This window comes from Necator americanus, chromosome IV (genome assembly GCF_031761385.1).
Source record: "Necator americanus strain Aroian chromosome IV, whole genome shotgun sequence".
Lineage (NCBI taxonomy): Eukaryota > Metazoa > Nematoda > Chromadorea > Rhabditida > Ancylostomatidae > Necator > Necator americanus.
Window position 1 is genome coordinate 26,116,580 of NC_087374.1, and position 12,070 is coordinate 26,128,649.

General features: G+C 39.1%; 1 protein-coding gene across 1 annotated transcript; it reads right to left on the minus strand.

The window, feature by feature from the left end:
* Positions 1-5,778: 5,778 nt before the first annotated feature.
* On the minus strand, positions 5,779-7,060 carry RB195_002726 (uncharacterized protein; the record flags this gene model as incomplete). Its single annotated transcript, XM_064200117.1, has 6 exons — positions 5,779-5,937; positions 5,992-6,059; positions 6,178-6,257; positions 6,349-6,428; positions 6,540-6,613; positions 7,000-7,060. 6 exons carry the CDS (start codon positions 7,058-7,060, stop codon positions 5,779-5,781), a joined length of 522 nt encoding a protein of 173 aa, XP_064055998.1.
* Between the last annotated feature and the right edge of the window lie 5,010 nt (positions 7,061-12,070).

Here is a 12,070-nt window from a genome sequence, read left to right on the forward strand (position 1 = left end):
ATCACGACGAAAACAGGTGCAAATCCCGTCTTCGCTAAGCAAGGTTGTTAGCGGAATATAATACTCGTGGAAGTCGCTTCGCTACTTCTTTAAAATCGTCCTTCTCAGTGCCGCTTCTAGAATCCTTTTTTACCTATGCTTTAAAGTATCCTCCTGCAAGACCTTTCTGCAGCTAGAGCTTGCTGCTAATCGCTCAATGTGCGATGTACTCGGATCCACCCTCAAAACCTTTCTTCTTTCCAACAATTTGTTGGTGGTCTTCGAAATTCGATCCAAGTTTGTCGTACGCGGCTTCGACGCACGTCGCAGGCTCGCAGTTTTCTGAGGGGCAGTTCGTACCTCCTCAGTCATGTTGGGACAAGGAGTCCTTGAGAATGGAATCGTTGTATACGACTTCTTTCCCTCTTCATTGCCGATGACAGATATTTTTTTCCAACGTGTGGTAAGTATTTTTGCACAAAGGAGACAGTGATTCGAATCCTACCGAGATGTCAAGTAGAAACTACCTCCAGTGGGTGAGAATTTGGTCGATTTCCACACGAGTCGTTCCATTGAGAGGTTTCCGTGTCCACCGACGGTGATTTTTCTTCATGAAAAGAAAACCCATCAAAGATGCCAGCTGCAGACAATATGCTGGCAAGCCGATTGCCATTTTCATTCCGGTCCCCCAGTTCAAACCTTCTCGCCCAACCTACTTGGATCACGGAGCCACATTGTAACATTATGACGAAAGTAAATCTTAGCAGTAGTTTACTCTTAGGCTAAGCTTCCTGTTCCGAGAAGTTGGAATGTCGGATATGTCGAACTCTTTCCTTTATTGAGTCAGCTCCACACCAGTATGAGGCGGTAAACCGTTGTGGTGAAAACCAATTGTGTACCATAAATTTTGTTTCTCTTTTCCGTTGCATAGGTATGAAGTATATATAGTTTCATTCAAAATGTATAAAGGAGCTCTTTTCGTAAAATTTATTCGTTGTTTTCGCCAGTCATAGTTCACATTTCCGTATCTTGACAAATCAGTATCAAACAGAGAACAGTTGACAAAGGCATTTTTCAAAAATTTCTGAGTGGTAGTTAGAACAAAACGGATTCATAATTTAAGGAATAGGTACTACAAATTTATAGTGGACACGTGAAAGGTTCGCTCAAAAATAATTAGATATCTTAACAAGACAATTAGCGAAAAAGCCAGCAAAGGGACTGATCTCAAAACATTGGTCAAGTGTTAGACTCAATATTTGGTTTTTAATTTACTTGATTTCAAAAATAATTACTTTTTTGAAATCAGATCGATCGAATTACATACTTTGAAGAAAATTGATTTCTGCTCCGTATTTTGATGATCTACGGAAAGGAAGCCACGAATGGAGACTGGAAATCGGCTGTCTCTTAGATCCTAAGGTATTTAAGATTTCTATCCTGTATACTATCCTAGAATATTTTGAGAGGCATTTTGAATGTCACTTCAAATATTCTTCGATTTTCTTAATCTATAAAAATCACAGCAGTAATTTTTACCGCAAACTGCAATCTTTTCTGGTATTTGACATTTATCTCAGTCATGAAGGGTGTTGGTTCAATAAAGTCTACCATCTCGGAACGCTTTCACTGAGTGGCAGTTTTTGAAGCTTCATTATTCTTGATTCAATATACATAATAAAGCTGGATCAATGGGGCTAGATCATAGAGCAATAAGGAGTGACATCACATATGCACTAATCTCCATCGAAAACGAAGTACAGTTTTCTAATTACTGTGAATTACTTGATAATATGTCAGATCATGTGCGGTTGATCCGTGACAAACCTAAGGATTTGGATGATGTTCAAGGAGGTCATCACGGATTGCAAATATAATAGATAGAGTTGAGAGATTGCACACTCTCTTGAAAGCTAATACCGTGAGAACAAAAGAGCGCGGTGTTAATTAAGCAAGTCGAGGATTACCGGGGTACCGTCTAGTTATAAATAAGTGTTCTGCTTTTCGGGTTCTCGTATACGAGTTTCTCTGTTACCTTCTCCTTGCTCTGGCTCGGACTAAACGCAATCAGGCACTTGAGTGTACGCTTTGGGAGCGTATGAGCTGTATGACGTGGACAATTACGTGATGCTGGATTCCCAAACATTTCAAAAAGGTGGGGTCGTCAGGCACGTCACCGAAGCCTACATCCTGTAAATTCAATAAGGAATAATCGAAAAAAAAAACGCAAAAAGCAAGCAGCAAGCAAGCAAAAAAGCAAAAACCATACATTTCGTCGTGATAACATATCGAACATTGTCGGGTGAACTCCAAAAAGCCGCCCAGTCCAGACTTCTACGATAGCTCTGTGAAGCGTTCGCTGCGTTTCAGAAAACCGGCTCGTCATCAGTCGGAGACTGCACTATCTACAACGGCGATGCTGACGGAGCAGAGATCCCGCAATAGCTGTTAGCAACCATCACAACAGCTTGGTGGAAGTATTGTACGACTGCAGGACTGCATAGGACATAAATTCTGAATCACAAGTGCTCATCTACGTGTGGAAACCGCTGAAAAACAGTAAGGATGCTTCCAATGATATGCTCAAGGCGTTGATTCCTAAAATTACCAGTCTCCAGGTGATGCAAACCAAAATGAGAACATTGAAGCTTCTATTCGATTGAGTTCTGATTAGGAAAATCGCTCAATCAGCAGTTTAAAAATCAAGAGTTGCTCGAGACGTCACATTCGACTCTGACTCTTCTCAGCTTCAAGATACGTATTGACAAGCTGAGTGAATCCCACTTGTCCAAAAATTCATATGCAAGGTCTGAAGTACGAAGAATTTGCAGGAGAACTTCAGCCAACGTGTGTATTTTCATGTTGGATAACTATAAAGTAGTTTCCCGATGCAGATTCTTTTTAAAAATGCAACTCACGTTGAATTCCATTATGTATCGCCTTCACCATTGGCGATCTGAGCCAGGAGAAGCGTTTGAGGAAGAAGTCGCGTCATCAACGCCACCAGCTTATGAGCTCAAGCATGTTTGTAGGCGGACATATGTGGTCAGCGCCACGACCGAGTCGGAGGTACCAGTGTGCATCTGTGAAAATTTAAAGTGCGGTGGAGATGATAGAATTAGCTTAAAAATGCTGAAATCTCTTCCTCCGTCTGGGACTCATGAGATAACAAAGATCATCCGCTCGATATGAATCGACGAAATATAGCTGACATGTGGAGACACGCTATCATAATTTCTCTCCGCAAGAAGTTATCCGCCACGAATCCTAGGAAGTTCCGAGGATCATCCTTGCAGCGTATTATGCACTAAGTTTTGAGCAGATTATCCTAAAACCGGCTTGTCAAACGTTGAAACTCAGAAAGAAATCAACCGTGATGAACAAGCCTAGTCAAGCTGGAAAAATACTCCGCCCAAAATGAAAGTTGTGGACATAGTTGGTAAAACGCGACATGAGGACACCCGGCATCGATAAGCATTTCAGGCGAGATGTCAGGCTTTGCAGGATATGGAACGGCGGCTAATGGAATGATTCTGTTCAACTGATTCCTGCTGAGGATCGAGAAGGTTTAGCAGAGTAATGCCCAATGATGACACACCTCGGAGCAGGTGCGGGCAGTCGCGTCAGGTTATAATACCAGCTCACCGACTAAGTGAAGTTATATTCTTTTTTTCAGAGAGATGATTTTTAGATGATTAAGTATTTTCAAGTAGAACGTCTTTAATTTTCGCACATTCCATCTTCATCCTACATAATAACATTTTTAACTATAGACGTTTTATTTTCGTTCTTTCAACATTTTTCCGGATGAGTAGGTTTAAACATGTCATCTCACAGCACATAAGAAGTATAGTCGGGTCAAAACTATATGAATTACGAGTGCAGTTTCGGTGCATTTGCGTACGCGCTCGAAACTGCGCAGTGGAGACAGCAGTTGGAACCGTCGCAAACTGCAACGATGGATGATACCAGATAAGGTTTCATCACGCTCCTATCCGCTGCGCTCTACCGAAGCGCATCGAGAGAAGCCGGGTACACAACTGTGTACGTGCTTCATGTCGTCTCGACCCTACTGTATGTACACACGAGCAAACACTGTTTTTCGAAAAAAAAACTGCCACGATTCTACAGAGACATCGACCGCGAGAATAGTGTTAAGGAGCACAAATTCACCTAACGATTTTGCCCAAGTTTTAATGGAAAACATTAAGTTCCACTGAATATTGCTGGTTATTCTGTTTCACAGTGCGCTCGAATCGAAAAAATTGACAGATTTTTCGTTAATCTGGACCGACACTCCGAACTGAACAGTACATTGCAGATTTAACAGTGAAAATTCGGCGGAGTGTTGCGTTCCGCGGGGGTTCGAGATGGTTATTGTTCGTTATCACTGAAAAAATGTGTAGATCAATCTTTTCATCAGTTATTACAGAAGAAATATGAAGTTAAGTTAAATAAGAAGAAGTTCGTCTAAGATTATGATTTTGTAGCATTCCCTAGAACTGATATGTTGTTTTTACGTTAATTTAAATTAAAAGCTGTGAGGTAGCCTTTCATACACTTGATTCACAGTCTTCTACTGAGGGAATCATGGAAATGTTGTGCAAAAACCAAACGATATGAGGAAGATGGGCAGCCTTCTAGCAGTGCCCAGGTTTTTAGGTCCTATTTGAATTAACTGGACACAAAATTGAAGTGTGTGCTGGAGACCTGTCACAGTAGAAAACAAGTATACAGCAATCTGCAGAAGGTTATTGGACATTTGCACACTAGATACAACTCTCCTGCAAACGCAATCTGTTTACTGTACCTGCAAATTCTATAACCACTGGATTTTTGATTTCTTCAAAAAAAAATTTTAAATCTAGAAACGAATCTAACATTCGTTGTGCGTTGTTAATGAAAAGAACGCTGAAGGTTGTGCTCAAAGCTAGGAATTTTTCCTCTAAGCTTATATTGAAAATATCTCGCAGTTATGGTCCGTCTGAATAGTTTAAAAGTGCTAAACTACGAAATGGAATTTTGCAGTAAAATCGATCGTTGGCACGCTCAAATAGTTTTGGCCATGATTAAAGCACTCAAATCTTATGATAGATATATGTCTGCAAATGAAATGAAAACCACACAAATTCACATACAGAAAAAATCTGCCATCCATTGCAAACGTTCGAGTTTGATTGGTCGAAACCCTCCTATTTTTTGAATTTTTTTAAAGAAATCGCATTACAAAAGCTTCGTTGATCTTTGGAAACGATTGAACTTTCATGATTTCTGCATGACTGTCCGGATTCGAACTGATTTATCTCTCAAGAAAATAGTTCACATTTATGTGCATGTGTATGAACTGGTGATGGTCGAGCATCACTTCATGTCGTGAGATATTTGCGAATTTATTTCATGAGATCAAGGTTGACCTGCTGGGATTGCAAGACTTCCTTCGATGTCATAGTGGCAGGCACAAAAAAGGGAATTAAAACTCCGTTCCACAAATTATTACCTAGTAGTCGTGCTCAGCTTCAATACACTGCTGTTAAAATTTTTTTTACAAAGACTAGTAGCTGTGTTCACGATTGAAATAGTGCACCACTAGTACTGAACATGATGAGCTCAGAGTTCAATTCCTCTTCGATAGGTGCTCCAACTAGTTACAAAATATTTATAGGCTTTTGAAAACCTAAAGACACGCATGCTTGCATTTGTTTATTTCATTAAACCAACATGACATACCCTGCATTCAATAGAAAAGCACTAATCCCAAAGATATCATTCGAGTGGAATCAATCATTGAAATGGTCGAAGTCAGTTTCTGTTGATGTCCGCATTTTGAACCTTTATAGCTTTTCTGTTGTAGGTTCGATAACGAGGGCAGTAGTAGCTGTTAATGCAATTATTCGTCGTCGTGTCCCTCACGAATCCTGGCTGACAGGTGCAACCAGGGACGCAGTACTGATAGCAGAGCTGAAAAGCATCAGACATTTATGGAATGATGGCATGGGACAATAGAGTGCTTACATAGTAAGGGGTGTTACAAGCTCTTTCGCATGGGACACATTGGGCGTATGTTTGGTAAACGGGACAAGCTGTAAAGCGACAGTTTAGTTTAAGTGGTTGAATTGTAACGAATAAGTGCTCTTTTGTTCCTATTGTAATATCCTGGTTGCTGTCCGGGATACGTTTGATACGGTGGAATGTACTCACTGTATACGGGAGGGCTTTGGTAGATGGGGACGACAACGATCGGAGGATAAGGGGTAGGAGCAGGAGTCGGACAAGCGGACCTAAATTGATAAAAAAATGGACTGTATAAGCTTTTCTGCGACTTTGACTTTGACTACGTTTCGGAAGGAAAAAAAAGTCCGGAAGGCATACTTAGGAATGCAAACTCCAGTATAGCGGATGTATCCCTCAGAACATTGGCAGACGTTTGCAACGCATCGTTTAACGCAGGTCTAAGAATTTAGATCTTGTTGGTCAATATACTATTAGAAGAACTCAAGCGAGCACAGATGCTTTTTAAGTTATCAATAAATAAAGGTTTTGTGAAGAATTCCGCAACTTACTGGATTTGGTGTAGCGCAAGTCGGTTCACAAGGAGTACCGCACACCCATCGTCTTTGGTTTACTCCACATGCTGCTGTAACAGTATTTGATAAGTGAAAAAACATTCAAATGTTTTCTAAAGTTATATTGCAGTTTGATTAGAATAATTTCGGTGTTATCATATGTGAAGCTAATTTTATTTGGATTTTGCTTTGAGATATTAAAATACCAACACCACTGAGAATCATAAATATACGTAGTTGCACCGACATGCTTTTCCGGACTACCACGACGCGTCTACCGTAATTCAACCATTTTTTTGACCTAATCCAGACATCCTCTCCACCCTCTACCCTGCCACAATTGAGCTCGTGCTGCGGTCGTAAGAATATACATAAGTCCTTTGATGTCAAATGCTATCGCTTCCAGAGATTCTTGTCAATTTTGTGATAATATACTTTGTGCAAATTGTGAACTCACTTCCTGGAGCCGGTGTTGTTGGACAGGTTCCTCTGATGACACAAAGATACTGTAACATCATCAATTGTACTATTGGATAATTTATTATATACAGGAAAAAGAACGAAACTTAAAATTACAAGTCTTTTTAATAACAATAACAGTATAACAGGAAAGATAGAACTCATGCACATATGTATGTATGCTTTCACCTTTTCGTATGTATAACATGCATTCATTTAAAAACTTACATCTCTAAGTACGGAAGAGGCGGCACCAGTAACACCAGTAATCGATTGACGTTCTGAAATTGATCTTATGCCTCATCTTGATTATTATTTGAACTCAAACCATGTTACTCATAAGACTGGTTTACTTTTTCGTTGACCATTGCAAGGAACTCCTTGTTTTCAAAAAAAAAAGAAGTATTCAATAGGAAGATTAACTTCCCTACTTTTCCTGACTTGCACCTTACAATGAGACGGGTCAATACACTCTCCAGTACCGCTTTCTACCTTGCCGCTAGGGCATTGGCAAACTTTGCTGGCGCAGGAAGCGATCTGAATAAGAAGAAAGTCTTACGGTAATAAAATCTCTCTTCCATTTCCATAGCTGAGTGTGAATCAAAAAGCGGCAAATTGAAAATTTTCTGTCCAAAAACTGTAAAGAATGTGACTGACCTTCGGACGATTACTTTGTTTGAAAGAAAGTTTATCAAAAAGGACTCATGTGTTAGAGATAGACGGTTTGGAGACGGTTTCGTTTAAGTGTTCCGACGAACGTTCACAGAGATCAGTCGAAAATGCTCAACAGTTAGTGATCGTTTTCCACCGAATCCTTCTTTGAGGAAGTGTAACACAGTCGGTATGGAGTTCAGCTGCACCCACATGATCGGTGAACTGCGCTAGAGCCAACAAAATCTTTCATCCCGTCGGGGACAATGAACTGGTACGACACTTGTGTTGTACCAGTTCATTGTCCCCGACGGATGAAAGATTAGGTAAAAACATTAGCTTGATACATCGACTGGCATTTTATCCTCACATTTGAGAAGCTGCTCACAATTCGCAAGCTGCACATGCACTTATAATCTTCGAACGATTGTGATTTGATGTCGAGCGCAAAGAAGCATCAGCATAGGTGTTGATCGACGTCATCCTTTCAGGTGGGAAGAAAATTCTCAAAGATAACCAAGAAATCACTAGTTTTCTTCTTGCTCAGTGCATTCTTCAAGCGTAAGGAAATTACCAAGGAAAAGTTCGTTTCTTCAAGAAAAGAAAAGAAAACTCGTTTCTCCTTAATTGACTCGAAAAGTCACGGTCATTGCTGTCGTATGAACATGGAAGACCAAATCACGGATTTCCTAACTTTCGAAGATTTTAGTGGCGATCGAAATTTTGATCTACACTTATTGGAATTTAACCAATGTGTGTATAAAAGAGTAGGTCTTGTGTACTTCTTTGTTCACTTTTCACCAAATAACGAAATCAATCAAAACTCCTTTATCCCAGATGAGATTGATCAACGCCGTGTACTATATCCATTATCGTTTTTCTTTAGTTGAAAAAACAAAGTATTTCCCACAATTTTTATGGTTTTTGAAAGATGCAGTAAAAAAAAACCAATTCATTTTTGGTCTGTCTTCATTTGGGAAGTTTCAGGAGTTCGTTCATTTTTTTTGGATAATTTCGCTCTGGAGAGGTTGTTTATGTGTGTTTACGATCTTTTGATCGCAGTGGATTACCCGTCTTTTTGCCCTACTTTAAATCGTTAACATCTCCGATTGTTTTACAAACACCAATCTTCCGTTAGTGGGTAACTGACCGATCAGTGATCACTGCAGTCAATTCTGTCTTAGACAGAGATCACAACAACCACAACAGATAAACATAGATTACAACTTCATAATTTTCACTGATCTAATTGACTGGGTCTTTTGAGGCCGTATTTGTGACTGAGAATATCTGTGGTTAACAAATATCTCGGACAACTTTGGTAAAGTCATTTATTTCTGAGAGTTACAAAGGATAAGAGAGTGAAGGTGACAGGATTTCTTTACAATGAGTTCAATGCTGCGAAAAACGGTTACAAATAAGATGGATTTTTTCTTTGCAATCTCTTCTTCTTCCTTTGTGCCTTTTCAGCAATTTCTTTTAATATTGGTTGAAAAAAATAACGACAAACCTCTGAACATTCTTTTGTTGAGTTGCATGACGGGTAACACTCTCGAGCGCACCCTAATACCCTTCCGAGATCACATTCTGCAAAAAAAAAAACCTTTTTTTAACTAAGGCACTCATACATGCAGTCCTTTCTCATTGAAAAACTTAAAATAATTTTGAGTTTTCGTGAAGGATAAGGAGACCAGTGGAAAGGTTTTTTGTAGGGTAAAAATATTCGAAAAATAACTAGAGTCACTTGTACTTAAGTTTGCTGGAGCGATTGCAATGAATGGACAGAAACTCGTGTTTACGTTGCGTTGCGTTGCGCATACATTTTCTTTCGTCTGCTTTGCCTCAACTGAATGCACATTGCAGTCGTTCAGGTCAACATAAGTCTCATAACGGTGGTTCCATTAGAACTAGATCACACAGAGATGTGTGCCGGTTATCTGTGGTCGGAGAAGCCATGTTTAACGTAACATTAAACAAATTCTTTTAGAAAGTAACATTCCACTGAACAACCTGGGGTGGTGTAAATAACCTGACCTTTAATCTGGGCGGCAACTACAATATGAAGAACGCATAGAAGTCCGAGAAGTATTTGCGAGAGAAATGCCTATAATTGTAGTGTGCAGGAGAAATTTTTGAAATACATCTAATAAAGAAGAAAGAAATTGCGAATGATCACCTCGTGAATGAGATCTACAGATGTAATAGTCGTTTTATTTTGCATATAAAAACCAAAAATTCAAAAACTTACTGAAGAATTGAGCATTTGAGACGTTCCTGTTGTTTTTCTGTATATATACATTCACTTTGTTACTGACCTAATTCTCCTGAGTAATGGCCTTACATAGCTAGACAGTTTTCTCTACACATTTAATTCTCCCGCTCCATATCAGACAATCGTAAAATGATCGTCTCTTTCAAAGATCTTGTTTACACCACAAAACAAGGACTAAAACGTTGCTGCAAATTCTGTAAATTAACAGTCGATTATTTCCAACTTTTCTATTTTGGATTAGTTCAGAATTTAAATAAAAAGGCGTGCCTTGTCGATTAACGTACTCATGCAATTATTTTCTACCGCCACTCAAAAGTGGACGATACTGAAAGGGGTAAATTACAAGCTGTTATTCAGAACAAATAGCTCTAAATATTCTGGACTTTTTAGGAGGAAAATTTATCTAGCCACTGCTTTAAAACCTTTCTAAGCATATTTAAAGAGAAAGTGGGTGTCGAGCCAAATCTAAAAATCCATCTTCTTTTGATATTGTTTTTCTTAGAAATTTCTTCCAGTTCAGCAGGGGAATATAGTTAAATAAATAGAGGAGGAAAAAGATTGCCAAATTCTCGTAATCTTTGCAGGTGCCGGTTTTTTGTGGTTGCAACGATTGACTGTGACGAGAGAACCACAAAGCATGGCTGAGCTGATCTACACCTTTCTCTCTGTCAGAAATTCTAAGCAGATCAACTTTCATGGTGAATCCCATACGGCTGAGGCTAATCGGTCAATCCAAGATCTTTAGGACATGTTGGGTTACCTTGAAACTCTTCAAATATTTTTCAACGTTTCAACGTACCAAGATTCAAAGACAGTCGGACAATCTTCAAATATTTTTTAAGACTCTGAACCTTTGTGGATAGGAATAAAGCTTCTTCGTTTCAGAGACGGCGAGCGCCTACTTCTCTAACAACGACCACACTAGGCATTGTGTTGCTCCATGGATTTAGGTGACAATTTTAGTTCCCTTTTTCTAACTTTCTGCTACTTTTTCATAGTATTGGCCAACTGAAACTCTGTTTTTTAAACTTTTTTTCCCAAGAAAATCTCGAACTCAAACTGAACTCAAACTCAGATAACCGTTGTCCTAAGATGTGAACTTGGAAAAAGAATCTCTCGTGGATAACTCGCACCTTCTACAGCAGGAGACCGATCAAGCCAGGACATGAAGGTGCAAAAAAGGCCAGCTTTACTATATAAAGTTTGGGCGCAATTTTTGTAAGTTCTATTCTCTCTTGTTCCCGTTTATGGCAAACGTATACGTGTTTTTAAATAAATACATGAAGAAAGCAAAGATGTTACTGGTGTACTTCTCTGCCCGTCGTCCACGTCGATACGTCAGGTCTTGGGGTCCCTGTTCTACAATTTATTCAGGTAGACCAAATGCATTGGGACTCACGGAGTAGCGATGAACGCGCAGGGGCGTGGGGGGGGAGGTCAGCACGGTGCAGCCGATTCCACACAAGTTCAATAGGTGGCTAGCTAGTACACATTCACTATCATTATCTTTTACGTCGCTATCTCAAATAACCGAAGCTACAATAAATCTACGTGAATTTTCCTATTTTTTAAAGAAAATTGAAGCGAATCAAGGAAAGCTTTCAAGTGTTTCAGCAATTTGACGCAGTGAGGAAATCCTTAAGAGAATTGTGATTTATTCAGATGTGGGGCAGTGCTCTATCATATATATCGATTAATGAATTTCCTTTTGCGTAATCATTTTATTGCTTATTTTTTGAAGATAATATACTAAATAGATACTAAATCAGATTAACTAGATTTAATTAGATGCTAAATCCATCTAAGTGATCGTTAAGTGCAGCAAACACTTAGAGGCAGAAGGATTCCTCTCTTCACTGGATGTTTCACTTTTGTCTGGATACTTTATATAAAGATTGCATGCTAAAAAACATAGATTCGTAAAAAACCACAAAAAAACTACATATTATTTCCATGGTTCTGTGTACCGGTTTGCTTTGTGATTTTATGAAATTTCACTTTTTCATTTTATTTTATTTTATTATACTTTTTTATATTTCACATTATGTATGACCATCAGATGATCCGAATCTGTTCACGAACATGTTGTTGGTTTGGCTGCTACAACTTTGTCCTAACGTTGATATTTCCGCAAAATAATATTTTT